The sequence below is a fragment of the Eretmochelys imbricata genome, chromosome 2 (assembly GCF_965152235.1).
Source record: "Eretmochelys imbricata isolate rEreImb1 chromosome 2, rEreImb1.hap1, whole genome shotgun sequence".
NCBI classification, from domain to species: domain Eukaryota; kingdom Metazoa; phylum Chordata; order Testudines; family Cheloniidae; genus Eretmochelys; species Eretmochelys imbricata.
In genome coordinates this window covers 112,150,590-112,170,315 of record NC_135573.1, presented here as the reverse complement: position 1 = coordinate 112,170,315, position 19,726 = coordinate 112,150,590, and the positions used below count along the sequence as shown (strand labels likewise).

Sequence of the window (19,726 nt, the reverse complement as noted above, 5' to 3'; positions counted from 1 at the left end):
AAATCCAAAGCCTACGCCGAGGAAGACTCCTCACTTAAGCATTGAACATAATGTTCTAGCCTATTAGAATTACCAAAGCAAACTAGTACTAAAAATTTTAAAAGTTAGGTGTTTTGATAGCTAAGATATTTATGGTCAGTCACACATCAAATTATATTTTTGAAACAGCTTTGTAGTTAAATGTGCTAGTCATCTCTGAAAATGGGGAATTTGTCATACTCTTAACTGCTTAATTTCAGTAGCTTGACTGTGCTGGAACCTCAAGTTTCTCTTCATTTCCAAAATGGAGGGTTTGACAGACTTCTGTCTTGCTGTAAAACCCTAGTGGAGACAAGGTGGAGGTATTTTTTAACAAAGTCTGTAGTAGTCTCACCTAGCTCCATTGCTCTAAGCAACCTCAGAAGACTTAATAAAAAGTATGCTAGTCTGTTTCCAGTAGGGCTCCCCTCAGTGGAGCTGTATAGGTGATAGGAACAGTTGGAAACTTGGGAGGGGCAGATTTAAACAGCTGAAGGGGTAGCTCCCCACTTCACTCCTACTGTACTGATCACCTTTGCAAACAGTAATTACCTGTTTCAAGGGTTCACTGTCTGTACACTGCTGTTGCCACACATTAGTTAAACTCAAGTGACTGGCTGCACAAAGTGATTAGATGAGCAGCAAGGTCTCCCTACTTTATTAAAGCCAGGTCTACATTTGGAAGGCTTTGCTGGAATAGCTGTGTCAGCATACCACATTGGCAAAGCTCTCCTACTGTGGACACTTTTACTGGTATAACCAAAACCAGCAGCTGGGGTGTTTCCCACATCCCTGGCCTCCCATGAGAGAAAGATTATACTAGCAAAAACACTGTTTTGCTGGTATAAGTGCATGTGTTTGAGGGGCTTTTTTTGATCTGGCCTAACCTGAGCTTCAGTTTGTAGCAGATGATGGGCGAACTCGCTCAGGTTTAAAGCACCTAATTCAAACTTAAGATTTGTATAGGGACAGGAGGTGGGTTAAGGCAACACAAGTTATATGTTGAGTTAACACTTCAGTAAAGATAAGCCCTGAAAGTTACCAAGGAATTATTTTCACCCTCTCCCACTGTGGGCAGAAAATGGCCTCCACACAGGAAGGAAGGAAATTGTAGCAGTTCCTACAGTATGCCTGAAGTGTTAGCTAAACCTTTAAAATAAACATCCCTTTTATCCTAGCCAAGCCATACTTACAGTGAAGAGCTACTGATGCTCTACAGGAAAAAATGTCAACTGGTGGCAACTCTCCAGCAATAGTATTAGCAACTTCCAGAGCTGCAACTCTTCCCATTGCTGCAAGGATTCTGCATCTGAGTTAACTTTGTTATAAAGCAAAGCACACACTCCTAACAGGTAATTTCTTCTGAAATATGCCTAAAGATTAAAGCAGAACATGCTTCTTGCAAAGAGAACGTTTCAACCTCCCACCTTTAGGTAGTCTCCTTCACAGACCTCTGAATTTTAATATCTAGGCTGATCTTAATCACTCCTCAACAATACAACACTTCTCCAAAAGAGGAGACACACTTCAGTCCATGATTAGCTTGTCCTTTTTCCCTGTCACTATCTTTACCTTGCATCTTTCATACCTAATGCTTTAGCTGAAGTAGGAATACAAAAGGGTACTTGTATTTTATACAGACCAGCCTACAGTCACTGACTGGCAAATAGCACAACTGACAAGCCATTCATTTTCCACAAGCACAGCTGAACGATCCAGTTTTGTGATAAGTATAGCATAACTTGGTCACATTTAATTTATAGTCTACTGTTAATTTAGAAGTGAATTCTTAAAGCTTACATTGTAAACAGGCAAACAGCTGTAGATGAACTTTATGAATGACAGCAAGCTATGACCAAGCGCTGATAATTCAAAGGAATTAATGTCAAAACTCAAATGTTTGTGGTAATGTCACTCTTCATATAAAAGGACACTTCAGGGCTTAGATTTTTATTGAGGAACTGAATGGTATAAATTGTCTTTGAAGTATTAGACAACTGAATACCCTGACCAGTTCCAAACAAAACAGTGACGGCAAGCACCTATTTGAGTGTGAGAAACAGACTTAAGCCAGAGGCAGTGACATTTGAATTCAAGTACTTTGTAGAAACAGACTTTTATTTGAGATAAGATTAAATATATAAACAAGAGGAAGTAAACAGTTAACTGCAGCAATTCACCATAAATCTGGTCATCTGATTGACATCTTGAGCACTTAAGAGCAGAACCTTAACATGAGATGTCAAGTTTTTTTCTTGATTCTACAATCTCTGAAGTTTTGCTCTAGTACAGCCTCACTATGGTGCAACAGACAATACAAAGTATCATCTATAGGCAACTGATAAGGTAACATGCAGCCTTTTGTGATACAGAGAATGAATTCATTTATATAGCAGAAACTAGATTCCTGTTTAGAATGCTATGAGCCTTTCAGAAATCTGATTTGGGTGTTGGTTAGGACTAATCTTAAGAGTTCAAAAATGCATGTCTTCAGGGAGAAGACCCATACATCATTAGAACAATTTTATGCTGGTACAATTAAGCTTGAGCCATACCTATAAGACATTCCCCCAAGAGTTTGGGGTGTTAGACATTACAGCCTTAGTGAATAAGGATTAAATGGGAAGTTATATTCTGTCTAGCCAGTGGAATGATATTTTACCTTAACTACACTATTTACTGTTAAATTTATTAAAACTGTACAATTATCATTTTTGAAGGAAAAGTATGTGCAAAATACACCTTGCAAAGGTGGCTCCTTTTAATGCTAATGATTTCTTCCCTAAAATAGCAAGCCTAGCTCCAATTGTTTGCAATGACTACAGTGTAAAATAAACCCACTACTTTTTAAATCTTATCTTCAACTGTAATTTCTTTGGACAGGGCTCATTGGACTGTTTGTACAGTGCCATCATAATTTGGGGCAGGGGCACTCTTTTAATACAAAAAAAAGATGTCTAATTGATGATGGGTCTAGGTTTGGAATCTGGGTCTCCAGCTGAGAAAGGTTTGGTCAGTGTCCTGACTTTAGATACAACAGAAGGTTGCCCATCAAGCCAAATAGCCACCCATATCTCAGGGATGGGCAAAATTTTTGGCCTGAGGGCCACATCTGGGTGGGGAAATTGTATGCAGGGCAATGAATGTTGGGTTGGGGCACAGAAAGGGGATCAGGCCAGAGGGTTGGGGGCTCAAGGCAGGGGGCTCAGGCCTGTGCGTACCACTCCCAAAGCTCCCATTAGGTGCAGTTCCCCATTCCTGGCCAATGGGAGTTGCAGGGGGCAGTATCTGCAGGTGAGGGCAGCACACAGAGCACCCCTCCAAGGGGCCACAGGGATGTGGTGCCAGCCGCTTCTGGGAGCATCGCAGGGCCAGGGCAGGCTAGGAGGATGCCTTAGCCCCGCTGCATCATGGGGCTGGCAATCCTGCAGGCCGGATCCAGCCCACAGGCTGTAGTTTGCCCTCCCCTGCCATATCTGTACTGAAAAGCAATGGCTTAAGCAGAGTTAGCCAGTCATCTCTATCTAGCAGTAGTTCATATTCACTGTTACTGTCATTCTCCCAAAACCCTTTAATTATACTAGTATGACTAACTCAGCTATTCAAGGTTGTGGTGTAGATTCATCTCCCAGCTTTCTGTCATCTAACCTATTCATGCTAGTATTGTATCCAAATAGTTCTGCTTACAGCATGTGCAGAACAGGAACCGCTTAGTAAGGGACGGGGAGGGGAGGGGGACACCACACACAATGTGCTGGTGAAACCTGCTGCCCTACCACACAGTGAAACCAGAAAGGAAAGTAGAATATGGTTGTATTTGGACTGTGGCTGAACTCAGTGTTCATCGACTTCATTAGTTCTAGGAATGAGTATTAGCTGAGGTTCAGATTATAAACAGTAGCTCTGCAGTTTAAGAAATTGGCAGTTTCTAGGCAAGACTTAAAAATTACAATGTGTAAGTGGAGACAAAGTTTACAAGAAGCAGTGAGCTGACTCTGGGATGGGGGAGCGGGGGAATCTAATCATGCAAATGAATATACACATCTCTGTAAAGCAGACAATTCAACCTTTTGCAAGTAGTAACCAAAAAGCAGATTAAACACCACAGTAGTGAAAATTAGTACAGCTTTATGCTTCCTTAGATCAGAACACTCCTCCAGGAACACTTCAATACTTAGCCCTAACGATACACCAAATAATCGTTAAAATGCTGAACTATTATGAAAGTTGATAGTGGCACTCACCTTCCTAAATTATTTCATTAACAGTACAAATGCTTGTTCTATGTTTAAATTGCACATTTTAAAATACCCTCCCACAACACCCTCTTGCACAAAGTAGATGACAGTCAAGAGTAACTGCTGCAACCACTTGTCAATATTTAGTCCTAAGCCAACTACAGACAGTAATGGGGAATTCCAATTCATTAAAAAAAAAAAAAAAAACTTAAGCTTTTAACAAAAAGTTGGCATTGTTCTTCAGAAGCTCTTTCCCAGTCAATATTACATGAATAAACATAAATGTTAACAAAGCTATGTAATCATGCAAAATATTAGGCTTCTTTATTCATCAGTAGGATCCAAGTTATTTGCATATAGCAGTGACTAGGCAGAATTTTAAAATATAAAGTGAAAACCAATTTTTGAACTTATCTATACAGTTAGCCATAATTTGTGTTCTGGTTGATATTTCTACATGCTACATATAAACTCCATCTATCAGTTTACATAGTCTATCTGCAACAATTTGAGGGAAATAAAAACTTTCCTTCCCCTACAAACAGAAGCAACCATTTTCACCTTTTGTTTGTAACCATGTTAATTTTATAGCTCTGAAGTTATTTACACAAACCTAATTCACAAATACCACAGTAACTTATTCTTCCCACAAAGTAGTAGTAACTTAATTTACCTCTTCATTAGGACAGACATAAATAGTAAGTGACTTAATGCTTAACACAATCATGCAAAAAACCTGCCACAATACATGTTTAGATAAGACATTTAAAAAGTGGTAAAGAAATACAATTCTTGAAGTGAAGGAGTTCACTAAGCCTTTTAGGGGTTGATAATACCCAACCACGGCACAATGCATTGGTTTAATGGAAACATTAGCTATATTTTTGCCTCCATCCCCCAAAGAAACACTGCAATCCCCTCTAAGGGACAGTTTCTGTAATGTGTTTTGTAAACATCAACATAGACAACAACTACATTCTCCAGCTTATTTTTGCCATAAAATAATCAAGTTGTAGAACTAGTACTTCTTAAGATGGCAATATTTCCAGGCATCTCCCTTCTGGAGACTGAGAGATACTGTCCTTTATGGATAAATATAAGCAGTTTCCTTCCCGTCAATCTAATGTTAATACTTCCCAAATTGAATAGGTACTATTTCTCTGAAACCTCTTTGGCATTTAAGAAAAATCAATACTTCCAAGATAATCATTGCCACCATACTGGAATGACTCATTGTTTAACGTCCGAATCTGTCTCCAGTTAGTTTGGGCAAGCAATACTGATGGTCTTCTTTACTTTGTTTTTTAGGAGTTAAAAAAAGTTTGGTAATCTGGGCTTCTTTTGGTATCATCTGACTCCATTTCTTCTTACCACAATAGTTCCTGCTACAATGTCATAGGCTGTTCTGTTATGCTGAAAAAATAGCAGCGTAATGAATGCAGGAAAAAAGGAAGCAATAGAAAAATTCTTGATCAAGGCTCGTATTGTAGACCTAGAATGAGAAGGAAATCAGCTTGTTTTAATTTTCAGTCCCTGCCCAGAGTAGTTTTGCCACTGATCCAGTACCTTAAAGTTATACAGCACAAAGTGAATCATATGGATTTAGAAATCAAGTATTTTAACATGCAAAGGTAAAATATGCCTTTCTGTTTACGTGATTAGATAGTTAGTACATGATTCTTGGGTCACTGCAGGATTCTGTCTGATAAGTCTCACTGCCAAAGAGAGGGAGTACTTGTGGCAGTTTCCACAGTATGCATCCGATGAAGTGAGCTGTAGCTCACGAAAGCTCATGCTCAAATAAATGGGTTAGTCTCTAAGGTGCCACAAGTCCTCCCGTTCTTTTTGCGAATACAGACTAACACGGCTGTTACTCTGAAACCTGCCAAATAGAGAGAAACTTTACACTCTGACCTTCTGCACATTGCAGACTATAGAACCTTGCCCACCCACGCCTATAATAGACCCATATTTCAGAAGAACTAGATCCCCTCAATTCTTTAGTGTTAAAAGGCAGACCTCTCACTACGAAGCATGGACTGAGAGATCTCATTATACATGACTGTTTTAATAAGGAAACAAATTAGCAAAATGCTGGCAAAGTAATCTTATTTCAAATCATGTACTTTCAAACCTATTAATTTGTGAGTGATACAATTAAGTGAAGAATACTTACGTTGTTATGCTAACATTAGAGGATGGAATCACTAACACACGATTTGGTGCAATAAGTACAGATGTATCACATGTCACAACTCGAAGTCCAAGCAGAAACTTCCCTGGGGTTGCCCCACCAGCTCCCCAAATGCAGATTATCTGCAAGAGAAATCAACAAATTTATTTCTGCAATCCATCACTGTTGGTTGCCCAAAATGTATATAATTTTAGTAAGTCTGATCTATAAATAAGAGCAATCCAAATGGCACCGAAATCTTAATCTTAATACACTGAATATTTAATTTACATTTATTCTCATGTAGTAAGTTTACATTTGTAGTTTTAAAATAAAAGGTTTAAAGTTAGTTTAGCTTGGGTAAGAATTACATGTGTGTTCAGTAAATTGTGTAAAGAGCTAAGCAAATGTGACTAATCCTTGAAAAATAATTGGTTCAAATGCTAAAAAAGAATGTAACATCTAACAAGACAAGTTTTAGGAGAAGGCTATTCTTGAAATATGGCTAAGAGAACACTAACAAAAACTTGGTTCTAACAGACAAAAGGGTTGTGATGAATTTATAGTAACCTCCAATATTATCTTAAAATATGGCAATGTGTAAAGAGATAAAAGACCAGTTGCAGCTAGCTTTGACACAGATACATTCAAAGAAAAAGGCCCACACTGCCCTAACCCTATCTGGTCTTAGCCAAGGTCGATGGAAAGCTAAGAAAAGAGCAGCCCCAGACTGCCCAAAATTGTTTTTTAGCTGAAGTAAGTAATTGGCAATGGCATCACTTGTTTGTTATACTGTATAAAAAAACCCATGTTTGCTAAGGGTAGTTGTCATTCCTATCTGATCATGCTGATGCCAGTCAGGATGAGAGAGGTGTCCCTAGGATGGGCCTTTTCAGAGTGTACTAATCAATTTATGTTTGCTACTGTATAGATGTATTGATTGCTTATTGTTATTTAGATTTTTAGAGCAATTGTATAATTTGGCCTTTGGATTTAATAAAGGAATTTATGGTTAAATGAACTTCTAGTAGTATCCTATATTAGTAATTCCAACAACTTCAGTTGGTATATTAGTGTTAAACTTCTTAACCAATTAACTAATCAGTTTTCAAATATTTCTGATAGTCATGGAACAACATTTGACCTGAATATCCAGCTGATAAGTTAGGATTTAATATTCATGACTAGTTACCTCATAGAAGCAGACTAACAACCTGTAGATAAGGGCCACTACCATCATTTTCTGCAAGTCTTCCATGGATGTGTCTTCATCTATTTCTTCTACTATATAGTGCATAGCAAACTTGGAAATGTCCCTGTACAAAAGAAGACTTCACTTTAACAAGTGAGCCATTTCACAAACCTAATGCATTTGACCTTCATTATGGTATTCCCATACCTGCAGCCACCACTTTGGTTACCCCTTTGGAACCTAGGCCTGGTCTACACTGAAAGGTTATATAGGCATAGCTATGTCCATCAGAAATGTGAAAAAACCACTCCCTTGATAGATGTAGCTATACCAGTATAATTCCTAGTGCAGATGTAGCTTGTTGACTCAGCCTCATAGCCCAATTCTACAGTACAAGTTATGTTACGTGGGCATACAGCCACAATTATTAAATTGTTCGTGTGCGCACATTTGGCTCCTTGTGTCAGCAGTGCACATCCTTACCAGGAGTGCTTGGTGTATGGACTATATTGTCAGTGTGGGACATTGTGGGGCAGCTCCTGGAGGCCAGTAACAGTCAACATAAGCAATGCAGTATCTAGAGTGACACTGCATTGACCTAATTACACATACCGTGACAATGCCACTCAGGGAAAGCGGCACAGAGAAGCACATTGGCAGCAGCCAAATTTAAGTGAAGACTCTTCCACAGCTAGGTCACAAGGCTGCATATGACCTAACTGTCTAGGACAGACCAGGCCACAGGCTTTTAGGCCAGAAGGGACCATCATGATCATCTAGTCTGACCTCCTGCACATTGCAGGCCACAGAACCTCACCCACCCATTCCTGTACTAGACCCATAACCTCTGGCTGAGTTCCTGAAGTCCTCAAATCATGATTTAAAAACTTCAAGTTACAGACAATCCATCATTTACTCTTGTTTAAACCTGCAAGTGACCAATGCCCTATGCTGCAGAGGAAGATGAAAAACCCACAGGGTCTCTGGCAATTTTGACCCAAGAGAAAATTTCTTCCCAACCCCAAATATGGTGGTCAACTGGACCCAACATTCAGACACCTGGATAAGAATTCACTGTAGTAACTCAGAGCCCTCCACGTCTAGTGTCTCATCACCAGCCATTGGGGATATTTGCTACTAGCAGTCGCAGCTTGGCTACATGCCATTGTAAACAGTCTCATCATACCATCCCCTCCATAAACGTATCAAGCTCAGTCTACAAGCTAGTTAAATTTTATGCCTTCATTGCTCCTCTTGGGAAGCTGTTCTGGACGTTCACTCCTCTGATGGTTAGAAATCTTTGTCTAAGTTCAAGCCTACAGTTGTTGATGGCCAGTTTATATCCATTTGTTCTTGTGTCAACATTGGCACCTAACTTAAATAACTCATCTCCCTCCCTGGTATTTATCCCTCTGATGTATTTATAGAGAGCAATCCTATCTCCCCTCAGGTTAGGTTTGGTTTGGTTAGGCTAAACAAGCCAAGCTCTGAGTCTCCCTTGCATAAGGTAGGTTTTCCATTCCTCTGATCATCCTAGCAGCCCTTCTCTGCACCTGTTCCAGTTTGAACTCATCTTTCTTAAATCTGGGACACCAGACCTGCACACAGTATTCCAGATGAGGTCTCACCAGTGCCTTGTACAATGGTTCTAATACTTCCCTATCTCTATTGTAAATACCTCATTTGATGCATCCTAGAACTGCATTAGCCTATTTCACAGCTGCTCACATTGGCAGTTCATAGTCATCCTGTGACCAACCAGTACACTTAGGTCTTTCTCCTCCTCTGTCACTTCCAACTGATAAGTCCCCCCGCTTGTAGCAAAAATTCTTTTGTTTGTCCCTAACTGCGTGATCTTGCACTATTAAATTTCATCCCATTTCTATTACTCCAGTTTTCAAGGTCATCCAGACCTTCTTGTATGATATTCCCAATATGGAGGAGGACCGTAATAGCTCTCATCTTTTTGTCATTCACAAATTTTATTAGCACACTCCCACTTTTTGTGCCACGGTCATTAATACAAATGTTAAATAAAAGTGATTCCAAGACCCATCCATGAGGAAATTCACTAATAACCTCCCTCCAGTCTGACAGTTCTCCATTCAGTATGGCCCATTGTAGTCTTCCCTTTAACCAGTTCCTTATCCATCTTTCAATTCTCATTAATTCCCATCTTCTCCAATTTAATAATTTCCCATCTGGAAATATATCAAATGCCTTACTGAAACTAGGTAGATCTACTGTATTTCCTCTCTCTAAAAAGATCAGTTATCTTTTCAAAGAAAGAGATCAGGTTAGTCTGGCATGATCTACCTTTTGTAAAACCATGTTGCATTTTATCTCAATTACCTTTTAACCTCTATGTCCTTTAACTACTCTCTCTTTCAAAAGCTGTTCCAAGACCTGCATACAATTGAGGTCAAACTAACAGGCCTGTAGTCTCCTGGATCATTTTTTATTCTTCCTTAAAAATAGGTACTACAGTAACTCCCCATTTAACGTTGTAGTTATGTTGCTGAAAAATGCCACTTTAAGCAAAAATGATTTAAAGCTAATCCAATTTCCCCATAAGAATTAATGTAAATAAGGGGAGGTTAGATTCCAGGGAAATTTTTTTCGCCGGACAAAAGACACACACACAGAGCACAAGTTTTAAACAAAATTTAATACTATACACAGCAATGATGATTGTGAAGCTTGGTTGAGGTGGTGAAATCAGAGGGTGGGATATTTCCCAGGGAATGCCTTGCTGCTAAATGATGAACTAGCGCTCAGCTGAGCCCTCAAGGGTTAATACATTGTTGTTAATGTAGCCTCACACTCTACAAGGCAGCATGAATGGAGGGCGGAGACACAATAGACCCATGGCAGTGGCTGCACACATTCCCTGCGGAAACTGAACATGATGCTGAACCCACGCTATCCCACTGGAGCGTACCACTCCCTCCACTTTCCAAAGTGCTGGGAGGGGGTGTGTAATGTGATGCGTGCAAGTGTGAGAGTGCGAGCGTGAAAGAGAGTGGGCAAGCACGAGAGAGAGACAGACACGCGCACTGCCCCTTTAAGTACACTGACCCCACTTTAAATACACTGCCTTTTTAAGGAGATCAGCAAGCTCCCTCCATCCTGAGCCTTGTCATGTCCCCCTGCTGCTCTGTGGAGATGGGGTACAGGAGCAGGTGGAGGGGGACACCCTGACATCAGCACTCCTCTTCCCCCAGACCCCTGCACAGCAAGCAGGAGGGTCCTGGGAGCAGCTCCAAGGCAGAGGGCAGGAGCAGCACATGGCAGTGGGGGGACTGATAGCTGAACTGCCCAGCAATTGACAGCCTGATGGGCGGATGCCACACAGGGAACTTAGGGGAGCTGATGGAGGGCTGCTGGCCCACCCTGGTTCCAACCCCCCACCAGCTAGCTCCAACTGGCTGCTCTTCCTGCAAACAATGGACAAAGCAGGCGGCTGCCAATCATCATCCTAAGGGAGCATTGCACAACTTTAAACAAGCATGTTCTGTAATAGATCAGTGACGTAACAATGAAACAATGTTAACCAGGACGATGTTAAATGAGGAGTTACTGTACCATATAATTAAGCAGTACAACTCCTAGTATGGACACAGTTACAGCGATGTAAAGGTGCTTTATACTGATATAGCTATTCCCATACAGGAAGGAGAATAAGCTATGCCAGTATAGGGCACATTTATACTGGTTTAACCACTTAAAAGAAGCCACACCCCTAAATGAAATAGTTACACATGCCTAAATATCAAACTTGCATACTTCAGTTACATGTATCCAAAAAAGAGTTGTGTTGTTGTAAAGCCTAATAATTTAAGTTAAGTTATAAGGCATTATAAAAAAACATCTCTCCCCCAAAGGCTGCTTAAATTAGGTCATCAAGAGTAGGTGGTTCAAACAACACTGATCCCATCTTCCCATGCAGACTGAGTAGAGTAGAAAAAAGTTTTTCCATGATTAGGATAGCAGTAGTCCCTATAGCTTCTAATCAAGATCAAACCCCATTGTGCTACATGCTTTGAAAATATGTAGCTACAAAGCCCCTTCCCTGAACAGTTTACTCTACTTGGAGAAAAATTATGAAGAGATTCAAAGAGGCAAGGAGAAGGGGACAAGAGTAAGAAACTCGATCATGTAGTTACATAGATTAGTTATGTTGCAGTCTCGTGATTCCAATTATTCTATCTCAAATTAACTCACTCTTCCCATAACTGCTACACATACTTAAAGGAAAGCCAACCAATGATGGCTGTATCACAGCAGAAATGAGTCTGGAGAGAATAGTAGTCTTATCCGTTAATTCAGCATTCCAAGCATAAGGGCATGCATAGAAAGAATGAAGATGTTTGCAAAAGCAGACAAATAAGCCTTAAAAATTTGCATCATTTGTGCAGTAGATAGGGGAACAAACTGAGTTAGAAAGGGCCTTGAAGCTGAAAAAAAGCAGTCATCTGTAGCAGATTCCCTCCATTCCTTCTTTTGTATACTCAACCAAGGAACAGAACCACTTTGACCTCTTAACAGGCCACTTCTGGGCTACTGCACCAGGTTCGTTATGCCTCCTTCATTATTCTAGATTACCTCTCAGTTTTATTAAAGTAGATCCTTCCTCTGTATACCCACTTGCAGGATCTGGTGCCCCAGGTGTTGAGATGAGGAGCTGTCTTGACAAGCAATATCCTTTGAGGGGCACACAAGAGATTTTACAGGAAGGCAGCTTCATCACCCAACTCTATGTAAGGGACGGGAGCCTCAACTACCTCAGTTCCTACTCTGCTGCCACAGACAGAAAATGGAACTTGCCTTCCTGTCCTAAGGCTAGAACTTCCCTTACGCTAGATTATTTTCATATAGGATAGTTTAGAGTACACAGACTGCCCTTGTCCCGGGGAACAATTGACTCTCCACTGGGACCAAGTTGAGCCCCCAGCCCTTCAAGATGTACACCTCCTAAATGATCGTACCTTATACATCCAATACCTTCTTTGTCTTGCACAGCTTGCCACACCTTCACTCCCTTGCACACCCACTAGAAGGGGGAAGACACTTGAGGCTCAAGGCTCATCTGGTTTTTCCATGCCTACAGCCTGATATTCAGACAGGGCCATTGAGGGAACCGAGACTAGCCTCTGTGCCAAGATCCTCTAACACAAGACCCAAAACAGATATTGCCATTCTGGCCTTAATGTCGCTGTCTCTCACAGGTCCAAAACTGGAATGTCTTCAGCCTTATACCAGGAGCAAATCCCTTATCCAGCATTGTTAGTAGCAGCTAAATCAGAAGTGGCACGGAAGACCAAACCATCACTGTCTACTGAGACTCTAAAAGTCTTGGCAATGATGCAGGAAAAACCCATCTGAGCACCTACTCCTCATTTGGCACCAACTTTGGACCGATCTTCCAGTGCCAGTACCTTTGTAGTGATACTGCAAGTTCATGTAGATGCTCATCAGGGAAAAGAAAGCAGACCTTTCCACACAAGGGGAAGAGTCATCCCTTTCCTCCTTTTTATTATGAGCCAGGACTTGGAGATCTTGATGGATGATCAATAGCTGAACATGAGGTCCAGGTGAGATGCAGTTGCCAAAAGGGTTAATGCAATCCTTGGACGTATAGCCAAAGGAATCTCTAGTAGGATTAGGGAGACTGTATTATCTCTATTTGACACTGGTACAACACCCACTGGAATACTATTTTCAGTTCTGATACCCACAATTCAGAATAAATTGGAGAGGGTCAGAGAAGAGCCATGAGAATTATTAAATGATTGGAAAACATGCCTTATAGTGAAAGGCTCAAGGAGCTGAATCTTTTAGCTTAACCAAGAGAAGGTTAACAGGTGACTTGATCAGTCTATAACTACCTACATGAGAAACAAATTCAATAGAGGGCTCTTCAATCTAGCAAAGGTATAACAAGATCTGATAGCTGAAGCTAGACAATTCAGACTAGAAGGCACAAGGGACAAGTTTTTAAACAGCAAAGGTAACCATCATTGGAACTTACCAAGGGCCAAAGTGGATTCTCCATCACTGACAATTTTTAAATCAAGATTTGTTGTTTTTTCCAGTTCAAACATGAATTATTTCAGGTCGTGCTAGATGATCCCAGTGGTCTCTTCTGACTTTATAATCTATGAATGTTCTCATGCAACATGTTCTCAAGTAGCATTTAAAATGACATTTTATACAAGGAGCAAAGAGAACAGTCAAGGTTGACAGGTTCCACATCTGACTTATCTTACCTCCTACCCATACTAAAGAATTGCAAACAAGTGTTTCATTTAGTAAATGCTAGTTAGCCTTTTTCTTTAAAATAAATAAATAAAAATTCCACACCAAAGACCGTGGAATTTGTGTAGAACAACTGATGCAGGAAAAAACCTTCAAATATATCAGCCTTCAAAGTTTTTCTAAACACGGCATAAGAGATTTTTGAAAAATCCTAATAGTCTCTTTTAAAAGTACAAGCTAGTTTAAAGTGTTTTCCCAACTGCTCATACTCAGAAATTTCATTTTTAAACAAACTGTGAGTGCCAACTATTAAGCTTATTTAACAAAAAAAAGTTAACATTTGAAAGCATTTCTAGGCATCTACAGTAACTTTTTATAATATGCATACCTGTATAATGCATCACTTTAATAAAGATCTATTTTTAAAAGACAAAATAAGTTTGAAAGGAGCCTCTTATCAATTAAGGTTCCATCAAGTGCTTCTCCTCTGTGTAACCCTAGCTACTCCAAAATACACAATATATATATAATATTCAATCACAAGAGTGAAAAGCTTTATATAATAATGCCTTAAATGGTTTAACTTACTTTATTCCACTGAGATGCATAATACTTAAGACAATGGTTGCCTTTATAAAGAAAAGAATAAAGAAATCCACCATCTCTGCTATAAACCTGTGTGCCAAGGATGGGATAATGTATTCCCGACCTGTAACAAAAATAGTTAATTACCTAAAATTTTACTGTGCTAAAGCAATTTATAACTTAAACCTGAATGTACATTAGTTTGCACTATGCAGAATAAGAGGCAATATTAAAATGGTATTCCACATTGTCCCACTGCAGGGAACATTTAAAAAATCCTTATTCTGACCCATGGAAGCTCATATCCTTTTTATTCAATTACCTCCTTAAAATGTACTTTGATACAATGGGAATTGGATGACAAGTTAACTAAGCATGTACCTAAACCAAGTAACATATCTTTGCTGTTGCTCTTCCTAATCCCATCCCCTCCCTGCTCTGTCTGAGTCACATATTACACCCTTGAACAGCTTACTTTTTGTAGTGTATCATTTTTGCCTTCTATTATGATATTTAGAAGGAACTTGATATAGAATGTTTTCTAGAAGTTCAATTTTTTATCTGGTATTAAAACTGCCTCCTTCCCACCACTCATTCATTCCACTTTAGAGAAAGACTTCAGAAAGAACTGAGCACCAGCCCTGTGAAAATCAAGGAGGGTCCTTTTAGATATCTCAAGACAGGTGTCCTAAATGCCTAGCCACTCTTGGCCACAAATTTTTTATTATTTTTTTTTTTTTTTAAAAAAGACACAATTAAAGACCAAGAAGTTGTCTATTTTTTTAAACTTCAGGAGAACTAGACAAGCATTCCTGTGCAGACATAGCAGGTTACGCTACCATGAGAGAACAGGAAAATGAAAGTGGCTACTCTGGTTTAACTGGCCCTGGTGAAAGAAATGCAATCATTTTTAAAATGGTCTTAATAATCTCAGGTGGTGGTAGTAATAATACAAGCAAGCTTTTTCTTTTTCTTTCTTTTTTTTTTTAAACCAAAAGGAAAAGTGCCATATAAAAGAATTGTGGCTAGGCTGATTCTCCGCATTGTATTTCCTCAGCAGCACTTACAGGAGCGCCTGTATGAATGCATCCGATGAAGTGAGCTGTAGCTCATGAAAGCTTATGCTCAAATAAATTTGTTAGTCCCTAAGGTGCCACAAGTACTCCTTTTCTTTTTTGTATGAAACTAATATTCTAACAATTACAATTTAAATATACTCATGCACCTGACTTAATATAACCTTGTTAAAATTCACACAAGTATATTTTGGAAGGGAGAAGGAACCCTTTACTATTCCACTTCTTCCCCGCACAATAACCTCTCCTACCAAAAAAGGCATCTTCACAAGGCATCCACAGAAGCTGCACAAATGGCACTCTGAAAACTAGCCTCAACAAATTGCTTGAGAGCAGCACAAAGCTCTCCGCCTCTGTGTTCTTGTTTTTAAAAGGCAAATACAGTTAGAAGAGCCATTAGGTAATAGGGGCACCGTCTTAATATTTGTTTCTGTGCATCTTCCTTTTATATCTGCTTATCTCACTGACAAATTCAGTCTCATTAACGCTAAAAAATAGCAAAACAGATTCAATTCCCATTCTTGCATTGTCACAACTGTCGAATAAATCCTAATTGTACAATCTTTAACCAAAGATGAGGCAAGAATGTGAAGAACACAGCTGGACTTCCTCACACCAGGTTGAGCATGCAGTGCCAGAAGATAGAAATCAAGTCAACTTTCTAATATGAGAATGTTTAATATGAAAGTTAGTGATATGGAACCTCTTATTTTATTCTCCCGACTACAGCCACACTAATATATTAAATGCAGCAACAACTGGTTAAAATGGAAGGTAAGCGTTAAGGCGGATTTAAATATGACAGACTTGTTAAAGTATCTTAGAATTCCAAAATCTATTAACATGGATGGTGCTACTAATATAATACTGCACATGCTACTATTTGAGGATAACTGTCTATGCTGAATTAAGAAGAATTATTGTATTGCTTCCATGAAATTTTGCCTGTGGTCACAACCACTGTTCCCTCTAAACTGTGCACGCACACACAGATCCTAAACCCCGCGCACACGGCGAAACACCACGAGCACAAAAATTTGCACAAAAGCACAACAATTTGCACAGAAGAAATTTTTTGCGCACATGGCCTGTCAAAAATTAGAGGGAACATTGGTCACAACTATCATTGGTATTCAAAATCACTTTCAGATGCCAGTGAAACACAAAATATCAACTATCCATTATTCCACACATTATCCTCTGGCATAGTACATTACTGTACTGATTTCTGAAGAGAATAAAATTGTGGATTCAATAATAAAATGATTTTATTTAGTACTTGAATCACCACCATTTCTTTCATTAGGCAGCTAAAGGGGGTGTCATACACTCAAGTTCAGAGGCATTAAACAATCCCAACAACACTGGCGCTTCTATAAAGCTCTTTGAGGATTTTGAGAAGCATTACAACCTTAGCACCTAAACCTCATCAGTCATAGTTCCCCTACAGTAAAATGAAGAAACTGAAGCACAGAGATTAAGTTTGCCTACACACCACAAACCAGTGGCAGGGCCTGGTATGAAATACAGAAGCTCCCACTCCCAGGCCAACCACAACGCTTCGAAAATATAAAATGCTAAATATTAGACCCGAAGAAGGGCTCTGTGTAACTGGGCTCTGTCCCTAACAGAAGTCAGCCCAGTCAAGGATACCGCCTCACGCACCTAATTCATAACAGCAAAGCCCCATCACAGACAAGCCCGGTCCAAAGTCCGCCTGGAGACCAGGAGTGGGAGAGGCGGCACGGGGGAAGATAGGCACCCGCAGGACGCCCCGGCCAGTCAGCTCAGAGACCCAGCCGGGGCCACCTGCTTGAGTCGGACACGAGTTAGGAGACTCCTTCCCCAGCTGCCCCCGAGCCTGCCCCTCGGCCGGGGTCTCTCGCCAGCCACGGCCCGCCCCCCCTCCCCGCCAGTCTCACCTGCCGGCCGCCCGCTCCCCCTCGGGGCGCTGCTGGCGGCGGGGCCGGGCCGGGGCACCGCGGCCAGGCGGGCGGCTCCCGGCCAGGCGGGCGGCGCGCGGGGTCCCGGCGCGGCGGGGGCGGCGAGGAGGTAGCAGGGGCCGTAGTAGGCGGGCGGCGGCGGGGGGCAGCCGGCGGCGGGCGGGCCCGGGCTACCGTAGGGGGCGGCGGCGGCGGCCGCGGCCAGCAGCGCGGGGAGGCTGCTCTGCCAGCTCCAGTAGCCGCAGTACGAGTCCCAGAGCCACTGGTGCACGCGCCGCGCGTACTCCCCCGCGCTCAGCGCCTTGGCCTCGGAGCGCTCGGCCCCCGCCGGCTCGGGCTCGCCCGGGGCTGCCGCGACCTCCGCCATAACCCGTCCCCTCCTCCGCCTTCCCTGTGACGCACACCCACTCCCTGACCCCGCTCCCCGACTGCGCAGGCGCGGGGACCCGCTCCAGCCCATCCAGCCGCCAAGAGGGGGGGCGGCATGAGACAAGCTGAAGAGCTCTTCCCCCCCGCCGGCGAGTTGAGATGGTATGGCCCAGGGTTGAGCGGCTAAGGCGGGAGCTGCTGGCGCTGTGGGGGCGGAGCTCGGGACCGCAGAGTCCCGGGAATGGAATTGCAAGGGGGCGGGGCCTGCCTTTGCGCTGCAGGGACCCCCCTTTCCATCCGCCCAGGTTCAGTGCAACGGGGCCGCCCCTAAATCAGGTGACCCGGCTGGGAGGACGGTCCCTAATTCTGAGTAGCAGGGGGTAGCCGTGGTCGTCTGTACCCACAAAAACAACAAGGAGTCCGGGGGCACCTCCAAGACTAACAGCTTTATTTGGGCATAACCCACGAAAGTTTATGCCCAAATAAATCTGGTAGTCTTTTAAGGTGCCCCTGGACTCCTAGTTGTGAGCATTTCAGTGTCACCAGGGGTAGGAGGGTCTAGGGAAATCACCCCCAAAAACGTTTCAGAGTAACAGAGCCCCCAGGAGACTGCCCTGCCCACCTGGTGGCAAAGAAGAGAAAGATTTCCCGCAACTCCTAGCCCCCTAACGCCCCCTGCCACTGCTGCTGTCAGAGGTGGGTCGGATCTGCTTGGGAGTGGGTTTTGTCACCTGTGTCCTTTTGTCATTGCTGACCCTTTGTGGTCCCGAGGCAGGTGCAGGTGGCTACGTCAGCTTTCTCTCTCCTTTTTCCAGTTTGGCCTCATTGCTTTTTGAGGAGAAGTCCTTAATAGTGTCTGCTCATTTGAGAAAAATACCCTTCTTGCGCTTCCACCTAGTGAGTACATAAGAACGGCCATAGTGGGTCAGATCAATGGTCTGTCTAGCCCAGTATCCTGTCTTCTGACAGTGGCCAGTGCCAGGTGCTTTAGAGGCAATGAACAGAAAAGGGCAATTGTCACGGTTCCCTCCCCACTCTGAACTCTGGGGTACAGATGTGGGGACCCGCATAAAAGACCCCCTAAGCTTATTTCTACCACCTCACATTAAAACTTCCTCAAGGCACAAATCCTTTCCTTGTCCTTGGACAGTATTGCTGCCACCACCAAGTGATTTAGATAAAAATCCAGGAAAAAGGGCCACTTGGAGTCCCTGTTTCCCCAAAATATTCCCCCAAGTCTCTTCACCCCCTTTCCTGAGGAGGCTTGAGAATAATATACTAACCAATTGGTTACAAAGTGAGCACAGACCAAACCCCTGGGTTTTTAGGACACTGAAAATCAATCAGGTTCTTAAAAGAAGAATGTTATTTAAAAGAAAAAAGTAAAAGAATCACACCTATAAAATGAGGATGGAAGGTAACTTTAGGAGTAAATAAAAAGATTTAAAACACAGAGGATTCTCCTCTGACTCTGCTTTCCAGTTACAAAACAGGAATGAAATTACCTTTTAGCATAGGGAAAATTCACAAGCTAAAACAAAAGATAATCTAACACATTTCCTTGCCTTTACTTACAATTTTTGTAATCTTAAATGCTTATTTCAGGTAGGTTTTTAGGAGATGTTTTTTCCTGCCTGGTCCCTCTCTCGTCCAGAGAGAGAACAAACAAAGTGAGCACAAACAAAACCTCCTCCCAAGATTTGAAAGTATCTTCTTTTCTTCTTGGTCCTTTTGGTCAGATGCCAACCAGGTTATTTGAGCTTCTTAACCCCTTACAAGTAAAGGAGGGATTTTATGCTACCCTGAGCTGTATGTTTATGACAGCAATAATCCAGTGATTGATCCTGTCCACTCCCAGCTTCTGGCAGTCAGAG

At 41.8% G+C, this 19,726-nt stretch overlaps 1 protein-coding gene across 1 annotated transcript; it reads right to left on the bottom strand.

The window, feature by feature from the left end:
- Nucleotides 1-2,109: 2,109 nt before the first annotated feature.
- On the bottom strand, nucleotides 2,110-17,881 carry FAM8A1 (family with sequence similarity 8 member A1). Its single transcript, XM_077810625.1, has 5 exons — nucleotides 17,463-17,881; nucleotides 14,468-14,588; nucleotides 7,622-7,745; nucleotides 6,433-6,572; nucleotides 2,110-5,748 (listed from the first exon to the last, which is right to left on the bottom strand). Exons 1-5 carry the CDS (start codon nucleotides 17,848-17,850, stop codon nucleotides 5,604-5,606), a joined length of 918 nt encoding a protein of 305 aa, XP_077666751.1. The 5' UTR covers nucleotides 17,851-17,881; the 3' UTR covers nucleotides 2,110-5,603.
- Nucleotides 17,882-19,726: the final 1,845 nt, after the last annotated feature.

Coding starts and splice junctions, on each gene's coding strand:
- FAM8A1 (XM_077810625.1), bottom strand. CDS start 17,850: ATGGCGGAGGTCGCGGCAGCCCCGGGCGAGCCCGAGCCGGCGGGGGCC. Junction 14,589..17,462: donor GGGGAGCGGGCGGCCGGCAG/GTGAGACTGGCG, acceptor TTTTTGTTACAG/GTCGGGAATACATTATCCCA. Junction 7,746..14,467: donor ATGCATCTCAGTGGAATAAA/GTAAGTTAAACC, acceptor TCTTTTGTACAG/GGACATTTCCAAGTTTGCTA.